At 40.1% G+C, this 25408-nt stretch overlaps 1 protein-coding gene across 1 annotated transcript; it reads right to left on the reverse strand.

Moving 5' to 3' along the window:
- Positions 1-19749, reverse strand: nid1a (nidogen 1a). Its single transcript, XM_042502149.2, has 20 exons — positions 19441-19749; positions 16558-16860; positions 15701-15927; positions 15289-15593; positions 15029-15169; positions 13691-13942; positions 13188-13388; positions 12208-12441; positions 11301-11438; positions 10634-10762; positions 10159-10302; positions 8564-8683; positions 7854-8081; positions 6851-7023; positions 5356-5482; positions 5093-5264; positions 2887-3044; positions 2683-2806; positions 1771-1883; positions 1-582 (listed from the first exon to the last, which is right to left on the reverse strand). Exons 1-20 carry the CDS (start codon positions 19642-19644, stop codon positions 452-454), a joined length of 3624 nt encoding a protein of 1207 aa, XP_042358083.2. The 5' UTR covers positions 19645-19749; the 3' UTR covers positions 1-451.
- Between the last annotated feature and the right edge of the window lie 5659 nt (positions 19750-25408).

Consider the following 25408-nt stretch of genomic DNA (forward strand, 5'->3'; position numbering starts at 1 on the left):
TGTTAGAAAAATGTTTATTCTTTTGCTGCAGCATGTAAACTCATTCCACCAGCACCAGCTTGCACAGACACTAGTCCTACTCCACAATAATACTTCCATGAGATAAGACAATCCAAACATGCCACAGTGTAACAACATGACATGATGTAATGCATTGCTGTGATAAATTTCACATTAAATTATATATCCCTTGAGCTTTATTCTCAGTTTATGTGCACTCAGGAAAAGACAAAATAATAGTGTTTATATTTACAATTTTCAATGGCGCTTGTGATTTTGTAAATGTAAAAATGTAGATAAGCATAACGCTGAGCAATAAAAGGCACAGTAAGTTCACCTCTGTGGTTTTCAGTGGCATTTTCAGCAGCTATAGTTTAGTAATGCTGAATGGCTCCTAATTTGCGGTCAAACATCCAAACAGTGTCAACTCTCAGAGCACAGCCGCCTCCTCTCAGTACCCGCCGTCTCTCTCCACACAGCCCACGCCCACTGCGTTGTCGGGGCATTTGCAGGAGCGGCCGGTAGGGGTGGCTAAACAGAGATGAGTACAGCCCCCGTTGTTCACAGCACAGTAGTTTTGTCCTGGAAAAAAACAAACTTGTATTAATGTGGGACATTCCTGGGTGTTAGTATAAATCTTGAGCCACCATAGCAGGGGATGGCAGGAAACAGTCGCGTCACTTTTTGTTCAACAGACATATACACACTTGAAAGAAACACATAGCAAACTCCAGATGTTGGAGGCCCCTCTCCCTTGACTCCACATTCCCTGGATTTATGCATGCAGCCTTATCTGGAGGAGAGGATGAGGCCTGGTGCCGCATAGTAACATCACTCATCCCTCTATGTAATGTTTAACACTTGCAGCAAAATACCTCCTACTGCTTTCAGAACCTGCGATTTTTCTTGTTCAAAGTATACGTATCTTAACAGAGGGCACAAAGGTGGGCTGCTAGGTCCTGAGGAGTAAAGAAAATAGATAATAAGCGTGACTCAAAGGTAGCCTCCAAATGTACCTGGGTCAAGCTATTTCTAGGAACTGTCTTTCGTGGGACTGGGAGAGTCTCCTTGCCATTTGTTTGGTGAATAAAAAGAACCAAACATTTAATAATAATAACATATTTAAGACTTCAAGAGCGGATATGTTAAGTGTCACACTTGACACAACTGACCATCACATCCCATTACAGAGTCTGGAACATTTAATTGGCCTTAAAAGGAACTGCACTAAACTGATTTATATCCTATTTATCTGATTAATCTCAGTTAGTTCATGTTAACCTTTTCAAACCTGGGCAAATTGGCTTGACTTCTTCTTCGAAAAACACGGGAAGAAAGGCAATGAGCAACTTATGAAGACATGATCCAAACATTGGCAAGAAATTAGTAAAAAGTACAAAAAATTACCTGAAAATCAGCACATAAAAACCACCAAAAACAAAAGTAGTAAAGAAAAAAAAAAAAAAAAAAACAAATGAGAAAATTACTTGAAAAAGTGCTAAAAAATAATTATGTAAAATATATAATTGTGTTAACTATAAATGTAGTTTAGGTTTGACGATTTTTCATTAACTTTTTAATTTTTTTTTTCCAAATTACTAATTTCTTTGAAATTGCGGGACATTTCATGCCGGGGACGGGGGTTCCTCATCCACTGTGAGGGTCAAGGGACAGAGGGATGCTGTATGTTTTAAAGCCCATTGAGAATACTTGTGATTTGTGATACTGGGCTTTATAAACAAAACTGAATCGAACAGCTGGTATGTTTACCTGAAGGACACTGGCCTAAGGCTGTGGTGATCCCATATATCTTGGTCCGTTTTTGAGGCTGGAACTCATCTGACTCCTTGCCAGCATAGCGGTCCACAGCAACCACGGCATCTCTGTTGTAAACACAAAAAGCACTTAGCAAGAGTTTAGCAATCTGAGACTATCCCAGCTTGAGAAATGTTAGCATCCTGCCTCCTTGTGTTTTGTATAAAGTTTGTCAAGAATGAGTAAGGGGTTAGGGTAGCTTTCTTCGACATAACTGGCATAGTTTGTGTGCCTCCCCCTCCCACCAACACCACCTCTCAACCTTTTCCTGCAAAAGCTACAGGCCTGGCAAGATCAGAGGGAGGCCCTAGGCAGGTCACTCGCAGACGCTGAGGCTGAGAAATTGCAAGCAGCTGCCACTTTTTAAGATGCTCTCCACTCCACATACACACACACACAAATAGACACCCCAACCCCCGCATTTTTTCAGTGGCTAACATACAGAATGAGAAAGAAAGCTCCAGTCTTCAGAGCGGTCTGGAAGAACATCAAGGGCCCATGGTTAAAGTGTGGGGAGCTTTTTGACCTCTGACCTCCCCTCTCCCCCCTCTACCTCAACAGATCTAACTTCTTACATTGCACAGTGAACCCTGGATAAAGGCTGCTTTATGTCTTCATAAATTCCACTGTGTACTAATTCAAAACGATCCAAATTACATCTAGCTACACTGGCCAAACCCCTACCACTAAATATGTGTGTAATAACGTTTAATAATTATGTAAGCATTATACAAACATAAAGCATTCCAAGATTTCATTCATTCAAAAAACTTAAAGTAGTTTCTTTCTTTCTTTTTTTTTTTTTTAAACTTACATCCCATAAGTTGTATAAAGATAGTTTTTAAGATGATAATAAAAAAGTCAAACCTCCGCCAGTCAGTGTAGTAGATGTTCTTTCCAAAAGACGTGATTCCAAACGGGTACTGAAGTCCCTCCATAACCTTTCTGCGATCACCGTGGCCAGGATGTGTGCACTCCATTTTATGTGTGCCTGCAGGCAAGAGGGGTTATTGCTGATCACAAGGCAGACATCATTTCATAGATGAGTCATCTGTCTGAAATCTACAGTACCTGCATCTGCCCAGCAGAGCAGAGAGCTCTGAGAGTCATAAGTCAGGCCGTTTGGCAGGCCCAGGTCATCTTTAACCAGCACCCTCCTGTTGGATCCATCCATGTAAGAGGTCTCGATCTTGGGGGCATCGCGGTTCCAGTCAGCCCAGTAGAGATTACTGTTATAGGGACAGGACTAGAGTCAGTTCACCATCAAACTCAGCAGATTTTTTTTAATCAGATCTTTTTAAATTACAGGTAGATTTCATGAATGTTACTGTTTTGACACTGATTCTTCAGCAGAAACAAATCAAAGTTGTTGCGGCTTCTTGTGAGTACTGGAGACTGCCAGTATTTGAAAATTTTGCTAATATCCACACAAGCTGTTCTACTATCCAGATATACAGTATACTTATACATATTTAAAGGAATAGTGTGACATATTGGGATATGTGCTTATTTGCTTTCTTGCCAGGGATTAGATGAGAAGATAAATACCACCCAACGTGGTTTAAGAAAAAATGAAATTGAAGTTGATCCTAAATCCTGCTACATCTTTTTGGCGTCAAAGGAGGAGTTGAGGAGTCTCACAGCCTGGGGAAAGAAGCTGCTGTGTAGTCTGGTGGTTTGGCAGTGGATACTTCTGTATCTTTTTTCAGATGGCAGCAATAGACAGATGTTAAATTTTGGTTGGAATAAAAATCGGATTGAGGATATTTTAAGTGTCTGATGATGCTAGAACTTCATGTTGCGTGGACATTAACATTACAATGCCTAGCAGATGTTGGGTTTTGTTCTACCTTGCAACTAAATGTTATCCTACGTCAAGATAACATTGGAATAAGAAATTTGGAAGAGGTTCCATAGGTATTCGCCATTTTCGGGTGTTCACAATTCACTCTGTGCCTCCCTACAGCCATCAAACAGGCCTTTATGCTGGGGGTGACTGTCACCAAAAGATTCACTTTACGGGCATGAAAATCGCCCTCTCCTCGTTTCTTCCACAGAAGGAGGTCTTACATGATGTCAGTCATACAGATGGAAAGACTCAGTATCGTGAAAACCAACTCAATTAAAAAAATTCTTGGCTATCAGGACCCATTTCTCGCTTATCTAAAGGAGGCTCGGGGAGGATGAGTAACCCACCCAGCATATTTGTCATGGCCCTATCTTAAGATCTAATGCAGTGGTTCCCAACTAGTGGGTAGCAGACCAAAACTGGGTCGCCACTCTGCTCTGAATGGACCACAAGTGACTTGTAAATGTACCAGGTTTGTAAAAAAACACACTTTATTTTGAAGTACAGCAAATTTCTAGCACAGAGCTTTTAAATTTGCAGTGCCGTTTCTGTTTATTTTTGCAATATTTCTTTTTGTTCTAAGTAGGGCTGTCAGCATTAATGCCTTAATCAGGATGTGATTAATTCTGTACATGATGTGTTATCTTTTTAAATCCCATTTATTGCCAGATCACATTCCTGTCTTTAAGAGGCTGTACCGCGTTGAGTTTTAAAGCTCAAGCAACAATATCAGTATCATATGAAACTAGAAGACCTGACCATGTTATACTAGCATTTCACGAAGGGACTTGATTAACAATACAGATTCAGGCAAAATGTTTGTGTTGGAAAAACAGCATGGTTATTCCACAGGGGTCCCTTGACCTCTGACCTCAAGATATCTAAATGAAAATAGGTTCTCTTGGTTCTCCCCTTTACAGATATGACCACTTTATGCTAGTCCCAAACAGTTTTTTTTGCTGTAATTTGATTCTTAATCAAGACCATCTGGCAAGAATTGCTTTACTTTGTCAATGGATTTCATAATGTAATTATGTTTGTAATGCAAAATCACAATTGAAATTCCACAATTGATCATGATTTGGAAAATGAAACGTTTGATAGCCCTACTTCTAAGCAAATGTGTTGTACATTTTGTGAAATCAAATTGAATATGTGGTAATTTATCTCATGTGTTGACCTTGAACTAATGACGAAGGAGAAATCTGGTGCCCCCGTGGCTGGATCAGCTGATAACCATTGATCTAATGCATAGCAATCTTAAACAATTCGTACAGCTGGTAGCCTTTGCTATTTTAATATTTTGATTTAATTTATTTCTTACTCCTGTACATGTCTGAGTTTACCTGGTTTTTGACTGTTTTTGTTGCTTCATCTTATTGTTTCAAGAATATCTAGAAAAGAGTTTTAAGTAAAAACAATACACACCCACTGGTAGGGTCGGTGATAATGGCACGGGGGTTGACGAGATCAGTGTCTATTATGACACGACGCTGAGACCCGTCCAACGACGCCACCTCAATTCGATCCTTCACAGAATCTGTCCAGAACATAATTCGCCCCAAGTGGTCGATGGCAATACCCTCTGGACTGTCCAGGTCTGTTGGGATGTTACATTTTTCACATGAAAACAGTCTCCTATTAATAAGTGGTTGAAAATGAAAGTGTGAAGGATATAATTAAACATTTACCTGATCTAATGACTGCAGTGGGCTCTCCCCCCTGGATGCTGGCCTTGCTGATTGAGGGAGAGGTGATTTCAGTCCAGTAGACCATTTTCTCCACACAGTCATAGGCCACTCCGATGATTACCTTCTCCTGTGGAGGGTTCATCAACCAACAATCTTTGAAGTGCACTTTTGTGGTCGTACTTAAAAACACAGTCCAGACATTTTTTTCTTTTTTACATTAACGTCTAGACATAAATCTAAGCAGAGCCACACACTGAGTGTGAGCAACTTGGCCAGGCCCCAGACCAGCTGCTTTGGAAATCACCATAACAAGAAATACAGATTGCAATTCCAAAGATGTCAGACTGATGTTAGTAATTAGTGTGAATGTCACCATGTGCCTCCAATCAAGAGCAGGCAGTGAATGCATGACGCAGATGGGGAAACAACAGACCTAGGACGCAAATGTTATTTGCAGCGGGGGAGTGATTTGTGTAAGAGGCTGAGCTGATGTTGGATACACAAACAAGAAATCCAAACATACTAGAGCTTTTGATTTTGATTGTTTTCTCTAGAGTAATATATCTGATCACACATACCAAGAAATCCTGACGTTTTGCCTGAGATGAACTTACAGTTGCTATTTGCTTAAACTCACATCACATCTTCATTGTGAAATATTTCTTTACTCAGAAGTGCTTATTGTACAGCTGTGATCCTCTGAGATTGTATTAGCATTTGGCAGTGATAAACAGACAAAAATACAGTAAAATATTCCCTTATCTTCCATTTAAACACATTTTAGTCAAACACAAGATATATATATATGTGTGTGTGTGTGTGTATATATATATATATATATATATATATGAATCTGCAATAAATGTTAACATGTGCAAAGAAGTTCCAAAAAAATGTTATCTTTTTTCAACATTTCATATCTTATGAAGTGGGTATTTCAGCTCTGGAGCTATATGAAGCAAGATCTGTGGCACTAATTTTTAATGAAATTAATGCTAAAATTTGGCTGCAAGACAGTGAAACTAGTCAAAGTAATACGTTTTTAAATTGTAAGATTCTCCGTTTGGTAAAAACTGTTTATTTTTATAAAATTTATTACTGTTAGCATTTAGCATCAACTATTCATATTAATACATGTTGCAAATTAATATTAGGGTTTTGTGAATGTTTAGTACAAATTTCAACTCAGTCCAGTGAAAAATAAGCAGTCAGTCAGGCGTAGCATACCATTGCGACATTATGAAATCAAACTTCAAAAATTCACGTATAAAGTTTAATACTAAAAAGTATTTGGAGAAAAACTGTAGGATCCATGAAATGAACGGGGAAAAGTTCTGAATACTGGGTGAATTTACATGGAATAACCCAAAAGCCACATAAATAGCACTGGTATTACCAGGACATGGCTCTTAAAATGTTGAACAACATAATTTTCAAAAAAAACAAAAATGACAAAAACCTTCTCCACAAGATAAGTGTATTCAAAGAAACTTACAGGGAGATGGAGGAGAGCCTTAGCGTCATTCTTCTTCATATCATAACCTTCCAGAGGGACGTGCTCGATCCTGCCGCTCTGGGCAAACAACAGGTGTGTTCCTGAAGGCAGGGGGTGGACATCAGGTCGTGGTGTGGGTCCAACAGGTGGTGGCACTCCACCGTGGTCAATACCTACCAGAGGCAACCACTAAGAAATCAGGGGTCTTGTTGAGGAGGAACCAACCACGAATCAGTTTAGCGACAGAATTTTTTTTATAAAAATCCTCTGCAAAATTTAGTTATTGATTTTTGCTTGTGTTTATGGCTGTGCATCACTCATGTATATTTGCTCTTTCAAAGGAATCCCCCAACGGACCATTTGTATATCAATTACTCACCTTATGTTACACCGAAACAGTTCAGAAAAAGTTCTTCTCACATGCCTCTAGTGAACAAAGAATCCAAAAACTGATTAAATTCATGATAAATTGAAATGAAAGGGGTCCACATTTAACCACAGCCAAACAGAATTTTCACCTTGCTGAACACAGGAGTTGCATGTCTACCACTGGTAGTGTGGATGAACCATTGTTTGACTTTCCCAAATCAAAACTAACCGTTAAAACTACTAAAGTCACTCACCAGCAGCTCCAGTGTTCAGCAAGTGAACTGAATTTCTGACTGGATTTTTGAATTTTTGTCAAGTTTCACTTTCTGTTCAGCTCCCAGTTAGAATGGTCCATCTGTTTGGGGAGTTCTGGGCATATGGTTGGATAAATGAGACTTGGATTAAACTGGGTTTGTATTTTTTTAGATAGTTTTGCTGCTGTTAAACATGGATCCCAATGACTTCATTTTTTGGATACTTCCAAAGGCATGAGAGAAAAACGGTTTCTTCTCAAAGTCAAAGTAGTATAGGGTGAAAAAATGGCATACAAACACATCAGGGCGGCTAGTGTTCCTTTAATAAACAGTGGTAGACACTGTGCTCCCCTGCTGATAAACACATGAGATTTACTCACACATTGGTCTGCTGCCAGGCCCAGAGCGAGTCCCAGGGATCTCCCGCCCACTTCGGTCCACGCACCAGCAGTGTCCTGTGCTGCCGTGGCACTGCATGGGTTCATAGGCTCCGTTCTCATCACATGTAGGGATGTACTGTCCAACAGGAGGTCGGGGGCCCCGTGGACCAAACTCTGTCGCACCCAGAAGACTGTCTCTGTGGCTCTCACATTGTGTTTTTGTCCTCTCTGAAGAGAAAAATGACAAATGAGAGTGAACGCAGACACCCCCGTAATAATGCCACAAATGTATTCATGAGTTCACTTATATCTCCTTTTGTCCTCTGCTTTAAATTCAGCCACACAAATCCCTCATAAGACATGACAAATTCCTTTTGCCATCCAGAAGAAAATGAAAAACAGGTTCCAGCTGGCACCAATATACTCTGGCAAGGAACTCATTTTCAAACACTGCTCTTGCCCAAGTGGGCGGGATACACAATGCTGAGAGTGAAAATGATCAGGTTTTTTTGTTAGTCATCAGTCTGCATCTGAATCAAAAGAAAACTATTACCAAATCTGTCCAGACTCCCACGACACAATCCCAAAATAAACTTGTTTCACAGTGTTTCCAGACTGAATATAAAATCAAGCCGACTGACAATGATGCACTGTTCAAGTAGGATGTTGGGTTTGCTTGTCAAAAAGTGATGGCATTCCACAAGACTTACCTGGAGAGCAGTAGGTGCCGTCACCATAGTAACCCGGCCTGCACTGGCAGGTAAATGATCCCTGGGTGTTATAACACACAGCGTCCTGATGGCACCTGCCTGGCTGGCACTCATCTATGTCTACGGGAAAAAAGGACAGGGTGAGTGAGTGAGAGAGTGAGAGAGAGAGAGAGAGAGAGGAATCATTCATCAACCGTATAAGCGGAAATATTTTTCCGCATGTCCAATTTGTCGTGTCCTTTTATGGTCAGATGATCCGGGTGAGCCTGTGCCCAACAACATCAAGCATGGAAAGAATGAAAACTATGAATGAGTGCTACTGAGGACCAGCCAGAAAAAACTACACGCAGATTGAGGACCTCCGTCTGCTTTTCATGTTTCACTGCTCAGTCGCTGCAGATGTATTATGTAAGCAATCTCACCTCCCCCGTTCCTGGGCAGATGGTTCAACAATTATAGCCTTAAAGCCCATGTAATGGATTTGAAATCTGGACTACTTGTGTTAAAGGACTAGGCCGTTTCCCATGAGCCTGTTTAGCCAACCATTTTTGAAACATGTCATGTGATTTTGCACCATATCATACAGGCAGCCGTTAGTTTCAGCAGATTCTAGCCATCATTGGTCACAATCACATGATAATTCATTTGCAAGGAGGCTGCGTTTTGAAAACTCTCCTGGTAACTGTAAGAAAGGATGCTCTGACATTCAAGATATAAGGGCGAATTTCCAACAACACTTTCATTGCCAGAAGCCGCTAAAATCACAGCACTTTCACAATGTCCTTGTCAGCTTGTGTTTTTCCTTCCTCTGACAACATCGCTCATGAATGCAAAACCTTTTGGCTGAAAACTCTCAAATCTCAAATTTCACATTCTCCTTGCAGACACCAACAAGTATTAAGCCACAGAGAGTTCCACAGGTATCATTATAGACTTTTAGAGTTGAATTTATAATCAGTTCACAATAATCTAATAATGTAACTACGTTTAAATCATTCTTTCATAGACTGAACAATTTACCATCATGTTTAAATATTAAATGAATAATATGATTTTACAATGTAATTGCTAAATGAGTTTAAAAAAGCTTTCTGTGATTCCATTCACTAATGACTATTATTTTTTCTCCTTAATTAAGAGAAATCTCACTTTGGTTTAAAGACGTAGTAACTGGAAATTAAACTTCTTTCAGCCCACAAAGCAGCAGTGGGAGCTCTGATTGTGTTGGCAGCAATCTGGCCATTCACAGCTGCAGCTATGTGGGCTGGATGTCATGCTTACGAGTCTGTGTAAGGTAGATCAGCCTTAAAAGTTACATGGCCTAACTGGCTACAACAAGAAGTAACTGATGGGCTAATATATGCAAAAGCACTACTACAATCCTGTACAGTAAATCTAATGTTATCATGATAAACACAAAAGATACTAAAAGTTCTAATAAACTACAAACAGTTCATTTCACTGGATTTTAACTAGATGCAATAACTACTCATTAATGTCATATATTCTGCAACCTTTGAATGACGCCCATGTTGTAGTTAGTCTGTAACCTACAAACTCAGTTATTCCTGTGAATAATAATGTGTGTGCTGTACCTTGGCAGATTCTTCCATCCCCTATGAACCCTGGCAGGCAGGAGCAGATGTAGGACGAGCCTCCGGTGTAGCTGCACTGAGCGCGCTCAGGAATGTCACAGGTGTGGGTGCCTTCTTCACAGGCGTCCACAGGTCGATCAACCTCTGAGGGGAAGAAGAGATACTTCTTAAAATATTTATTTTGGTAAGAAGTGATTATGATATGATATGTTAGAGCATGTCAAAAAGGACTAGGCATCACATTCAACTTTTTTTTAAAATCACACTTTCTACTAGATAATCCCTGAAATGATAATGCCACTGCACCAGTCACTTATGTTTGGTAAGTATGCATGTGTTTTATATTGCTCACTCTAGTCCACTCGATATCTTAATACATTTAATTACAGTTTATATCTGAACCTCTACATCCAAACTACCAGTTGAGATTTTTAAAATATGTAATTGCACTCGGCAGCACACAAACACCACTTACCAACGCAGGTCTGCCCATCGCTGCCAAACTGATAACCCTCCTCACATTCGCAGCGGAAGGTCCCGGGCTGGTTGTTGCAGATAGCGTGGGAGCCACAGATCTGAGGATTCTCCCTGCACTCATCAATGTCTGGTAAAGAGAAGAGGCAATTATCATATGCTAATAACTGCCGCAGGTCTGTGTTTGAGTTTGAGGCTCTGAATTCTGTTTTAGTTAAATCAGTGTCCTTCATTATCAGATGGAGATCAGAGGGGAGAGCTTGATTAGGTTTCTTAATTACAAATGTTTGCAGATAACATCTGTCTGAGATGTTTCCTTCCTCTTTCTACTGTATGGGCCTCAGAGCTCTTCCTGTCTAGTCTCAAAAAGTCCTATAGAGTGTGGACTGGGGACAAGGGCCACACTATATACGTTAACCTGGTCTGGGAGCATCAGAGGCTTTGTTTACCACATGGGACTCCCTCTGCTAATTGGTTTGATTGCCCAGTTCCCCAGGAAGGAAGGCTTTAGAAAGTCTGGGTTAATTAAATTATGGCTCTCAACAGTACAGTCAAACTGTTTGATTCACTTCAAAGCAGATACTACACTGGCGGTAAGAAGCTTTATTGCACAAACAACAATTTTTAAAAAAAGGTCCTTTTTGTATTAACTCATATGTCATTCTTACCATAACATGTGCGGCCATCACCGTTGAAGCCAGCAGCACACTGGCAGGTGAACTGAGCTCCGTCTCCAGGTCGGCACACAGCGTTGGTGTCACAGCCGTGTCTTCCAGTGAAACATGGGTTCTCCTGTGGCTGCCCTCCTGAGAATAAATTGTGTATTTAAGGACAGTGTTACCAATATAATATTGACCTTTTGAATCCTGCATCAACATCACTTTTTTGTGCTGCATTCAGACACCTTTCACAAGCTAGTTAACCCTTTGAAATCTATGTAAATTGGTTTGATTTCTTTGGGAAAACATGGAGGAAAAGGCAATGACCGACTTTACAAGAAATGTCCAACAAATATATAGAAATTAGAAAAAGGTGACAAGTAAATGATAAAATAGGTGGGAATAAAAAGGGGGTTGGAAAAATAATTTAAAACTAGTGGAAAAACGTCAACAAAACTATATATATATTTACTAGAATTTCATATTAAAAATCATGTTTATATTATAATAACTAATAACTTTTACAAAAGATTTTTAGAATAGAAAAACATATATATATATACATATATATATATATATATATATATATATATATATATATATATATATATATATATATATATATATATATAATTTTTTTTAACTGTTCTTTATTTTCTCATTTCAGGTTGTTTTCTTCTGTTTACTAATTTCTTGTAAGTTACTCGTTGCCCTCTCCCCATGTGTTTGAAAGAAATAAAACAAATTTGCCAAAGTTTCAAAGGGATAATTCATGTGATTCAATGAGAAAAACATTCATTTATAGCCCTGACTTTTAGTAAATCCTGTCCTTAGTCAGGATGTTATAAGTTGTACTCCAGGAAGGAAATGAGCGGAGACCAAAACAGGAAAGCAAAAATAATCCCTGTGACCTCACCATTGATATCACCGATCTTGTTGCTCATGGCGAACCGGATGAGTTCATTATTAGCGTCGTACATGACAAAGACCTGGTCCACACTGAGCATCTGAGTCGGTTTCATGTTTCTCAAAGATTCGCCGTGCTGGCAGCTCTGGAAAGTGATGGTCTGACGCCACTGATACGTTCTGGTCTCAGTGGAACCATCGGGCAAACTCACTACATAATCCCGAGTGGAGGATGAAGTGATCACTGAAAGTAAGAAACAAATAGAAATTTTATCAGTCTTCTTAATGGTTTAGTTATGATTACAAAAGCAGAACTAGAATTACCGCCTCGTGGTTGTATGCCTCTGCAACTAATCAAGTTGCACCTACAGTCTACATCCATGTCTGCGAAAACATGGGCGCCTCACACATACACAATCAGCGCAGTTTCAAAGTGGACAGCCAAGAATAGTGTCACCAATTCACTATCTGACCAAATGTCACCCCTTCTGTTCCTGAGTTATGACATTGAATAATGGCCAGAAAAGTGTTTTACAGAACATTTATGAAGTCACAGTAAAATTGAACTTTGACCTTTTGGATATAAATTGTCATTGCATCATCTTTATATCCTACGAGACATTTGTGTGACATTTAAGTGTATGAATTCTTATGTTACAGCCAAAAACATGTTTTTGTGACAGTGACCTTTGACCACCAAATTTTAATCAGTTCATCCTTGACTCAAAGTGGACATTTGTGCCAAGTCTGAAGATATTTCCTCAAGGTAATCTTGAGATATTGTGTTCACAAGTATGGGATGGACGGATGGACAACCCAAAAACATAACGCCTCCCACCACAGCTACCACCAGCGCGGAGGCATAAAAACACTTTTTTAAAAAAATTTTGGACAAAGAGATTTGGCCAAATGTAAAAAAAACCCTGGAGAAACAAGCCAGTGACATTTCAATGAAAAACAAAGAGAGTCTCTGTTCAAGCTGCATCTCACAGTTGTTGCTGTACTGGTAGATCTCAGAGTAAGGGTCGATCTGCACAGTGGAGCCACCAGGCACCTCAGGGACCCGGCCCTCCAGGGTGGTGCTCACCACCAGGTGGTCGTGCTCATCGATGCCTTTGAACTCCTGCCTGATGGTCAGCTTCTCATTCCCAGGCTGAAAGGTCACCTCAGCCTGCCGCGTGAACTCCCCCCCTACAGAGGATCGAGAAGAGGAGGTTAACTTTAAGACCCTGGCCCCGGATGAACTTTGGCTCACCGCCTCCTGTCTCCGCTGAAGTAATGTGTGGAGAATTCAGCTGGACAGAGTGAGTAAAACTGCAGCTGTATGGCAAAGTGCTTGTAGAAGCATTAACATTGTTTACAGAGTTTTATACTTCCAGAATATTTGCTTTTTACAATTTTCTAATCATGTGAAGCTTGAGGAAAACACAAGAAAAGCTTCTAGGTGTCATATTATCAGATATTGTTAGTAAAGTTAGAAATATTCCCCTTACCAATAATACTGAAGCCATTCTTGAAACCAGGCTGCTCCAGAGCAAACGCCCACCCAATCACTCCACCAAGGGCCGACAGCGGCTGCAGTGAGGGCCCAACGGTATACGGGATGTCACTGATGGCCACGTAGGAACGACCATCATTTACCACAACGTATGAGTGCAGGTCGTTGCTGCTGAACTCCACTGGAGAAGGAGAGTTGCCCACATACACTTTTCCATGCACTTTACCGTTCATCCTCTGTGGCTTTCCTGCAAAAAAAACCCCCAAACTATCAAATTTGGTCACAGAGGAGAGCATCCGAACACCAAAGCTGAACCCACAGACTTATTCAAATAATTCCAATAGTAGTTAAATGGACAATTATGGAGAATTTTAGAACACACAAAGTAACATTAAATTGCTAAACAGCTAAAAGATTTTTCCCAAACATCTCCACATAAGACAGCTACTAAATAGAAAAATAAACACATTAAATGCTTTTTGGTAATAAAGTATTTACAAATTCAAAGTTCGTAGTTTGTTTTAAAATGTCAACCTAAAAGGTAGCTTGTTTTCAAATTGATGCTGTTGAGTATCATTTTACACCAGCTAGTTAATGATATTAATTTTTTTTTGTTAGAGGCCAAGATATATTTTATGGATGCATAATGCAATCACCTAAGAAAAAAAATATCTTGTGTTTTATTAAATAAACAAGATTAATATCCCAGTATTATGAGAAAAAATGTTCATGTAAAAAAAATCTCATTTGCAAGATTACTATCTAATTAATTCAGAAAAAATAGCAGGCTTTTTCCCATTAAAAGTGTTTTAAGAATTTGTAGATAATAATCTCATTATTTCAGAAACGTGTATTTTTTTCCTCAAGTGAATGCATTACACTTTTGTATTTTTTTTTAGCTATGCAGCTGTTGTACATTGTTTTAAAAACTGTCTTAAGTGCAGTTGTATTAGTAAAAAGCTAGTAAGCAAAGCAAAGGTGATGAACTGTGGTATTCCTGGTATTGATTAGTTAGCAGAACTGCAATTTCACAAAAAAGGAAAAACCTTTTTTGTTAAAATTGTACATTTACAGTAGAAAACATAGCAGCACTACTAGGCTTAGACGCTAATGCAGGAAAAATAATAGTACAACTGTATTTTTTTGTCTCGTCATATCTATAACGTTAGTTCTGGTCTTGTGACATGAAACTGTTTAAACTTCACCATAGATACATATTTCATGCATTTTAACCAATTCCTCTCCTTTTTTCCTGAAGCATTAAAACATGACAACACTCTAAAGCTACAATCCTGTTTGAAAGTGACCACTGAAAGCAGGAGTGTAACGTTACCCTCCGCCACACACTGTATCCCATTGCCATAGAAGCCAGGTCTGCAGTTGCAGCAGTATCCACTGGAGTAGTCCTGGCAGTCAGCAAACTGGGAACACTTATTTCTATTGTTTGCACATGTCCCCAGGTTGTAAGAAAACACTGAAAACATTGAAAGAAATGGTAAGCATATAGCAGACACAGCTAAATTGATTACATACATGTTCTGATAAGGATAATAATTAAAAAAGAAGCTCCGAGCCGTTTTCCTGGGGACTCACCGTCGACATTTATATCTGTGTCGTCCACCACCAACACCTCTGGGTTGTCAGGGTGATGTGGCTGGTACTGAACTGGGTGGACTTCGATCTGCGCTCCTTCTGTCTCATAAGGAGGATACTGCACTTGCTGTCCATCAGTATACACAGTCCCCCTTGTGTCAGAGGACTCCCCATCGCTCTCAGGGGGCCCCTGTGTGGTGGCCTCGGTGGGCAGGTCAGTGACCTCTCCTGGAGCCACGTTGGTAAAATAGGGAGACGTTCCAATCTCGTACACCCATACTCCCCGCACGCCAGAGTTGGTCTCCCTATAAGGAGAAAAGACTCTTACAGTCACTATTCTTGAAATATATCCAAACAGCAACACTAGCCAGGAAACATTTATTCCTGAGCTGACAGCCATTGTTTGACTTACTCTGCTAAAGCCCTCACGGACGCCTCGTCATCAGTGGTGGTGCGGTAGTATGGTCCCTGACTGGAATACAGGAAACCTCGGACCAAACCCTTACTGAAGCCAGCCTGCATGATCACATTCCTGCCTTGTACAGGCGTTGAGGAAAACTGAATCCCATCCCTTGCGTACAGAACAATAACGTACGATGCGGTCTCCAGGGATGCAATAACCAGCTGGAAGGTGTTTCTCTGTGTAATAAAACATTAAAGAGAATGTAAATAGCAAGTTATACCCAGGCTGGGCAATGGAGAAAAAAAATATCCCAACATTTTTGACCTAATGCCTCGATATTGATATCAATCAATCAAACTTTATTTGTATAGCACTTCTCATGCAAAAAATAATGCTTTACATACAAACAGATAAAAAAAAATACATGACCCCCTATTTTTTGGATTTTAGGTCATTACTGGGATTTTACAACATTTTTAGGGATTTTAAGACATAAGGGTTTAATCTACGATCTCTGTGAGGTGTGCGGGAGATCCTCCACTGGCACTTTTTTTGATAAAAAAGCTCTATTTTGATGCTATTTTATGCACTCTGGCACCTTATGTATACTAAAAGTACAAAACAATTCCAAGTGTGAATCATTTTATTTTTATTGTTAATTAGAAAATGGTTGGGGGGGCCCACTCAGCACCCTATCAGGGGCCAGATTTGGCCAACGGGCCGTATGTCGAGTATTACAGCTTTACTGAGATGCAGCCTTTAAATTCTGTAAAAGAGGAGTTGATACCTTGTCTCAATATAAAATTGATATATTGCCCAGCCCTAAGTTACACCACAGATCACTTGAAAAACTGTGTGCTGCTCACCTTCTTGTCAATGCCATCTCCTCTGCTTTGAGTTTCGTGGGGGGCGACGTTGACCCAGGTGATCACCACAGCATGGGTGGGACTGACCTCGTCGTCCTCGGGGAAGGCCCTGTTGATGTAACTGGCTGCCTGATTGAGCACATAAGGACTGGAGTCTTGACGGAAGTAAACCTTCCCAACACCATCACTTGTGTCCAGGTCTCCTTGCAGAGCTGCGATCATGCCGAATTTTGGGGGCATTTCGCCAAGATATGTCGACTCGCCCGTTGGCTCTGCTGTGGCAACAAAACCATTGGTGTTGATCTGAAATTAAAGGTTGGAGACGACTGTAACACCATATGACCATCTATAACGACACATGACGAAGTGTTTCACAGCAGAGGCAAACTCAGTCTAGTCTGACCCACTTTGATCTTTATTGCACACTCATTACAGTAATGATCCGAGTCAGCTGCCATGTCCCACTAACGTACTAATGAACAAACAAGATGCCATTTAACACAGATTTTACACACTTAAGGTTTATTGTGAACACATGCAGGGCCTGTAAAAAATAAACAGAAAAGCTGGGTTCATGTCAAAAACACACATTCACTCAGCACATGGGGCTCCTTCACTTCCTGACCAGAGGAAAACAAGAGCACTATTCCTGGCCTGGGCCACACTGTTTCCTGTCCTTGCCCCTGACAAGCAGCCCCGGAGAGCCCACAGATTGCACACTAATGTTCATTACAGAAACTTCCTGACAAAATGAAAGATAGAGCTGGAAAACTGATCACTGAGTCTGATCTCACAGAAGTAATGCAGGGAGAGATTTTAAGGTTAGCGGATACCTGAACACAAAAGGGCTTTGTGGGATATGAATCACACCAATAATGATCAGAGAAGAGTTTTCTGTAACTATGTCTGGTGTGAAAAACGTTACTGTTCCCCTCCAGGGCTCAGACTGTGTCTCATAAATGAAAGACAAAAGTCTTTAGGCCATCTTGATGGCAGGAGAGAAATATGTTTACAGAGAGTGATGTCTAGATAACTTGGAAGTAATCAGCAGTGGGGAAACCCATCAGACTCACTCTCATAATAAGGAATTCAATATTTATTCTTAACCTCAGACTCATGTGTTAACCAGGACTTTTTTGCCTCTGCACATCTCCTTCGCTCCGTGGGTGAAATTGGGCCTAGTGTAAAAAAAGATGTTTTTACACTAGGTTACCATGTTGGATTTTTTTGCCAATATCCAATATGCAGATCTATAACTTATTTATATAACCGATATTGATATAATGTAAAACTTCAATTAATAGCCTGGGCTATTATTTGCTTAAACCACTGAACTCAACAGACTTATATTTGGGACAGACGTCTACGTGGGAAAGGCTTTTATTTCCTTTCACACAAAACAGCAAAGATGGGAAATACAATCAAATTATTTATTTAACCTCTCTTTTACTATGCCAGTAGTACTTATTCTTTGGTACTCATGGTTTCAGTAAAATTAACTGAATGAATCATAGAGAACCTTACCAAGCTAACCATGTGTGTAGCATGTCTATACTGACAAAACTTTAAACATTTATACTTATAAGCACGATCTAAGCAGCTAACTAACATTAGCTCCAGCAGGGAGCCAAATCTTTTTTTTTTTTTTTAAATGAACAGCATGGTGACCGAGCCTGTAATGAGTGTTTATTTGTCAAAATGTGAAACCACACCAGGATAGTAAAAGGGCGTTTAACTGGGACGGGCTTATATTTGAAGTTTTACGGTGTCCACTTTTTCCCCCACCTAATGTAGTGATTGTCTCTTCTGTAGTAGAATTAACATTATATTATGGAGACACTTATCGTGATGGCCCACCAGCAGATAGAGACATAAAATATAATGCATTTCAGTGTATGTGATAGTCATTCGTTGTGAAAAAAAAGAAAAATATTTCAACTCGAGGCTGATGTTTTGTACATGTTCACTTTGCCAATAAGAAAAATAAAATATCGGTTTGTCATACCAGCAGAAATCACCATGTAAGCTGATTCTGGTATTTCATTTTAAAGCCAATATCTGTCTATAACAATGATGTGCCAATGGTATTGTGTATCCCTAGTGTAGACTAATAACTTTAAAAAAATAAATAACATATGGAAAAGTTTGGGCAAATGTTAAGTTCCTGCCTTTCAAGGGAAATACCCTCTGTATATAATTGCTTTCTGATAGCATATTATCCACATGCAGCACAATTAAAACAGAGATGCAGCACTTTTCTTTGAAAAGGAGAATCACAGAGAATAAAGGGCTGTTTGTTTGTCCAATACAATGGTGCAGCTTTCAGCCTTTTTCCAAGTCATTTAAAAACTCTGGTAACTGCAAACGGCAATTACAAACAAGTGAAATCTTTGAGAGTTTATTTCGTTACAGACTAACCTCCAAAGTCGCTATTCTGCACAGTCTATATATTGGGTGTCGTCTAAATATTACAGGATGTGAACATTTAACAAATTTGGCTCACAGTTGTGTCATAGATTCATCAGTAGGATGTTGAGTTGGATTGCAAAATAAGTACTCTGGTCTTTGTGTCAACAGTAAAATGATAACCTCGGGGGAAGCTGTAAGAATGCGTGGACACATGCATTCCACAAGATACAGCAGCCCCTGTGATAAGTAAATCAATATTTACAAATACCCCAGAGCATACCCTGCCCTAGATATATTCTGTAACTTCCAGGTATTGTTTAAGGTTGCAATACTGACGCCTTTTCACGTATAGCTGCCCGGGGTTTCTAGGATATGCGTAATTGCGCAAATTCAGTGGTCAGTTCATCCTGAACAATAAATCCCACGCGTGTCCAAAATGACAGTAATAGTGTACAGAGTTGTGGGTTAACTTACAAAGATGCTGTTGAAAGTGCCATCATAAAACAACGCAGGCTTGTCCAGTTCAAGTCGGTGCGTCTGGTCATTCCCTGCTTCCAGTAACTGGTCCCTGGCGCTTGGACCGAAATGAAAAAGCTCCCCCCGCGTTATGCTCTGCACCGACGCCACAAATGCGAGAAAACTCGCACAGACGAGCCATCCGTGCTCCTGCCAGCCCATTGTTCGTGTTTCAGGAGCAGTTGAGCAGTCCCGTAGTTTGTCCGAGCCAGGTTTGTGGAGAGTGACGCACGGGCTCCTCTGAGGAAAGTTCAGTCAGAGTTTGGGGAAACGTGGGGCGGAGTTGAGAGGGGCGCTGAGAAGTGCTTTCATAAAACAACCAGCGCTGCAGAGAGAAATGAGAGGTAGCCTATACTTTTCTTTTCATGCTGTTTCCTAAACAAATTCCTCAAGTGATGTGGTAATGACTGTGGACTGGCACGCTCGGGGTCAGTTTAATGTTAACGAAAAATCTGCAGTGATGGCGTTTGGCCCACTTTGAAATCACACAGCATTGCAGTTATAAAGGCTGGTTCAGGATAGAAGTGGGCACTGAAGTCAGTTTCACGTCACATCCATTGATTTGGATTCAGCACCTATGTGCCATTAGCATCAGAGCAGGCCTCCACAACAAGGTACGGGTTAGGGATGCTGCCCATCGCGCCTAAAAATCAATATCAGACAGACAATCAAACAAGCAGGCGAAAACATAACTTCATATGTGGAGGTACTGATCTGAGGGAACAAAGGACTAAAGGAGCATATGGACCTGATGGAACATATGGTTGAGGGAACACAGGGCCAGGGGAACACAGGGCTAAGGGATTATAAGGTTAAGGTAACATAGGGATAAATATAGGGTTAGAGAATATGGTTGAGGGAACATAGGGTTAAGGGAACATAGTTAAGGAAAATATTAGTCTGAGGAAACATAGGACTGAGGGAACACAGGGCTTAGGGAACATGGAATTAAAGGCAACAAAGAGCTGAGGGAACATAGGATTGTGGGAATATGGGGCTAAGGTATTATAATGTTATGGGACATAGGAATGACCATAGGGCCAAATGGACATAATGTTTAGGACACACACAGGTTTAAGGGAACATATAGGGCTAAGGGAAAATAGGGCTGAGGAAATATATGGTTAAGGGAACACATTGGGCTGGGGAACCTAGGGTTTTAGGGAATCATAGAGTTAAGGGAACATTGGGCTGAAGGAACATAAATTTGAAAAACAGGACTGATGGAACGCAAAGTTGAGGGAATATAGGGCTAAGGGATTATAAAGGTAAGGGAACATAGGGTAAAGGGAATATAAGGTTGAGGGAGCATAGAGCTAGGGGGCATAGTCTTTGGGAAAAACAGGGTTAAGGGAACATTTTGGGCTGATGGAACATCAGTTTAGATAATTTACCTGGCTGTGGGAACATATAGTTAAAGGAACATATTGGGCTGAGGGAATCATAGGATTAAGGGAAAAGGGCTGAGAAACATACATTTGAGAAAACATAAGACTAAGGGAACACAGGGCTGAAGAAACATAAGGTTGAGGGGACACAAGGTTGAGTAAACCTCAATGGCTGAGGGAACACAGAGCTAAAAGAACATAGGGCTGAGGGAACATAGCATTTAGGAAACATAGGGTTAAGAGAATATATCGGGCTGTAAGGAACATAGGGTTGAGGGAACACAGGGTTGAGGGAACTTATAGGGTTGAGGGAACATAGACACACTTCCCTTAATTTAAACCCTGGCTTGCAAGTCAATGTCCCAGTATTGCCAGTACAGTAGAGAGCAACCACCACTGTTTGGATGATATGGTACTGTAACACAGGGGCCACTGTATGGGAGGTGCAAGTGTCTCTGGAGGGACAACGCTGGACCTGTATTAGCAGATCTGGATACAAGCCAAGGGGCCATCGGAGCATAGACATCAGAGCATGGACCAGTTACCAGCAACAGAGCCTCATGGCCGGTTTGATTGAAACATTATGTAAAGGACAATATCACAGAGCAGTGTACCATACGCTAATCATTTGAGGCATCCTGCTGCGGCTATCAGACACGACTCCAGCTGGGATAATGAGGGGTATGCTGGTAATGCGGTTCAACTTCGAGCTGTTTTTTCCCTGCTAACGGATGGTCAGTCATCCATCCAACACTTTGGTCCACTCATCTGAGCAACACTGTCGTGACATTTTAATATGGGTATTCATGGTCCCCTCAATTCCCGATGATTTTTGTGACCTCTGACCTTTTGTGTGGCAGTAACATCAGCCAAATATATCCTTTTGCCAACACTTTGGTCCATAACAATGCATTCGGAAAATGACAAGAAGATAACAAATAACCTCCAAATGGAAAATCATGACTCCCAGCTGATGATTAATAATGTTTCCCATGACTCCCCTGACTTTTTCTCGTGTGCACCACCAGAACAAGATTTACAGATTACAGATCTGTACAGATTATGTATTATGTTGCTTCCCCTGCCTGCTAAACACCCACACATTCTCAGAAACAGTAACCCGATCCCCTGTAAAGGTGTGAGAATAGAAAGTGCATGTTTTGTACAAAATTAATTTTCTTTTTTTCCTTTTACTTTTGATAAACTGGACATATTCACCTTCCCCAGTCTCTAAAAACTAAAAACAAATGCTCATAACTTGTAATGAAGGGTCTTTGATTTCTTTGAGGGGGGTCACAAGTCAAATTACCTTGAGAAAGACTAACCTAAAGGACGAGCATTTTTCTGAAGCTACACTCTTGCACCACCCTCAGGCCAAAATTTATCATGGCCATATTTTTCTGAAATTCACTGGGCACATTTATGCTGCTATGGAGATAAATCCTGTTATTCAAGTGATTCCACGGCCCTCCACCCTCAGGGAAAACTTTCCGTTTTTAGCCTCTCTAGTTGTACGGCTTTAAGATGCATTTTTCTCCAACAATAGTGTGGTGTAGCAAACATTTCAACACTCTGTGGGGCTTTATCACGCAGCTATAAGTCCTAGAGAAAAACACAGAACATAAACAGCCATAATATGTTGTTTTTTTGTATATGTTGCTTCTTATACAGACAATTTACTTCAGATAATGTGATATTTTGTCTCTGTCACCAAGTGAAAATAATATTTTGAATTTCAGATGTTGAATCATACCAGCATTGTGTTTGTGCTGAGGCTAGAGACTACAGGAGTTTTATATATCTATATATCACCAGTTAAAACATAATTTCTCTTATATGCCACAAAGGCTGAAATCAGAGGACATCTTCAGACATTTTAATATGAATCTGTTCATTTATGAAAAGAGGATTTCGCATATATAACATACGGATACTATAATATTTTCAGAAGCGACTGTACCTAAGATTTTAACATTGCATTTGTATTTTTTCAAATATTTCTTACTTTTTAAATGATCTTATCTGATTTTAGTTCCCAGTGTTGCATTATTTCTCCCACATTTTTCATGGATGTTAAATAGTGAGAGGTGATTTGTATGAAATGTTTTCAGAACAGAAAATCTCATCAACATGTCAACAGTGATTCTATATCTGGAGCTTAAAGTATTTCCCTCAATAATAACACTTGTCTTCAAATACACACACCGTCTATTTTATAACACTAAAGATATTCATCGCACTTACATGGTGATACACATTAGGCCCCATGTGGACTCTAAGTGGCTGATGGGATATTTACCCCGAGGCCTGTGACTTGTCAGTGTTTGCCTGTTTTTCGTGTTGCCTGGGAACCAGCAGCGGACTGAGATGTGATGTGTCTGTGGCAGGAGCCTGATAATCAGACTGAAGTGGCGTGTCGTCACCGCTGTATTATTTCTCTCTTTTATTCAGACAAAACTGGAGACGTGGGCGATTTAAAGGGCTGCAGCCAAGCGGAGGGAACTCTGGGAACAAACAAGGCATCAGATATTTTGCATATTTTTGCATTTTATGACTCAATCTTTTGCTTTCATATTTAAAAGGCTTTCAGCTTGTTCTCTGCCATTATTCTAAACACAATTATAGCATCTTTACTGAAAACAAAGAGGTGCAACAAAGCACATGATGATGTCATTAAACGGTTTTTTCTTTATTTAATAATGTGGCTATTCAAAGCGGGAAGCACTGTAGCTGACAGCATCCTGTTTGGTGCCTGGGTGGCAGCGTCCTCAAATGCAAAAAGATGAATGTATCAGAGCAGTCAAAGGTGAGCTGCAGTGACCTCCATCCTTGGCCTCCCTCATGTTCACATGCCCCCGTCCTGCGAAACAAAAAACCCGACTGCTACTAACCAAAACAAATTTCACTGGGGTCTGTGTGCAGATTAGACAAGTTTCTTTTTGGGTCCTAAACTAAATTCTGTTTCTCTTGGTTGTCATTAAAGTGGAACTCTGGTGATTTCACACATAAAGATCAGTTTATTCATCACAAGCACAGCTGCTCACACTGTGTGAACTGTTGTATAAGGTCTTCCTTGGTTCTGGTGGAGCTTTCAAATGTCCAAAACAACAACCCTGATGTTTCCCAGTCAGAGAGGGTTGAATTAAAAATCCTACTGATTTGAACTTGTAGGATTGAGTATTTTTGGAGGTTGACTTCTGAGCACAGAAAGTCAGAATATGTTGACCTCTGCTGCATTTATTTGACCATTTAAGATAATATCAAGATTGGATTACCAACTGGGCAAAGCAGGCTGAAGACTGTCCCTTGCTCTGGTTGCTGCTCAGGCAGACCACGGTTAGCTTTTTGTAACTATGGTGAACCTTGAGGACTTTGACATCAAGGTTTCAAAGACTCCAGGTTTACTTTGTGGCAATTACATTACTGCAATTAGATCACTGATCAATAAGATAATACAACTGTAATGTATACATTTCAGTGGTTAAGTTTCTTAATTAGTGCTTTCATAAAACTGAAAATGAGAAGTTACTACTACAAACAAAATAAAAAATATTTTAAAAAAAGATTTCTTGGGCTTTTGGTCTTTATTTGATAGTACAGTGAAATGAGACAGAGAGAACCAGGGACACTGCAATCACACACAACCTTCATTCTGCATTTACCAGCACCTTTTATTCCACAGTAAAGGCTGTCGAAACATAAAATAAAATATTATTAATAATAATAATGTATACTTTATGAATTTATTATAGACTTGCTTTTATGTGTCATGATATGTTGTTTTTATTTCATCTTTTAATTTTTTTAAATCTATTTTACCTTTTTAATTTATGTTTTATCTATTTTATTTCCTTTTATTTGTGGATTTATTGCTTTTATTGTTTCTGTTGTTATTGTTTTTGGTCTGTTTCTTTGTATTTTTTTACATTGACATCATGCGTCCTGCATCTTGCATTATTTGTCCTCTGGTTTTAATTTAATCCTAACTCTACCCTAGTTTCCTCTCGCTTGTGTTAAACAGGACTGTTTGGCTTTTTGTTGTTGTATCGCCATCTATGCATCCCACTTCTGCTTTTCTGTTTGTCAAAGCACTCTGTAAACTGTGTTTTTAAAGGTGCTATATAAATAAAGTTACTATTATAACTATGTTAGGAAATTTTCATGGTAATCTATCAAAAAGTTTCCCACATTACCTGACGCCACTCTGTCATACAGTGCGTTATTATGTTGTATTGATCATCCTTTTTATGAGTTCTCCAGTGTTGACTGATGATGGTGCTATGTGATATTTTTTCACGCACCTTAATAAAACGAAAGTAAGTGAACTTACAGCTCTGATGTGCTCTCTTGGGATCAGTGCAGCGGTGGGAAGTCCCATCACAGGGTTAAAGGTACAGTAGCGTGCGTCAGCTGATGCGTAGCGTCACGTATTGAGCGCGGGGGGGCTGGAGGCTGGTCCTCTCCTCTGTGAGCCGCAGCTCTGTGCAGCTTCCTGCCTCTGCAGCTCCTGACAAACGCCTCATTCTCATCACCGATCA

The sequence above is a fragment of the Plectropomus leopardus genome, chromosome 13 (assembly GCF_026936395.1).
Source record: "Plectropomus leopardus strain MGB_pleo_1.0 chromosome 13, ASM2693639v1, whole genome shotgun sequence".
In the NCBI taxonomy this organism is placed as follows: Eukaryota; Metazoa; Chordata; class Actinopteri; order Perciformes; family Serranidae; genus Plectropomus; species Plectropomus leopardus.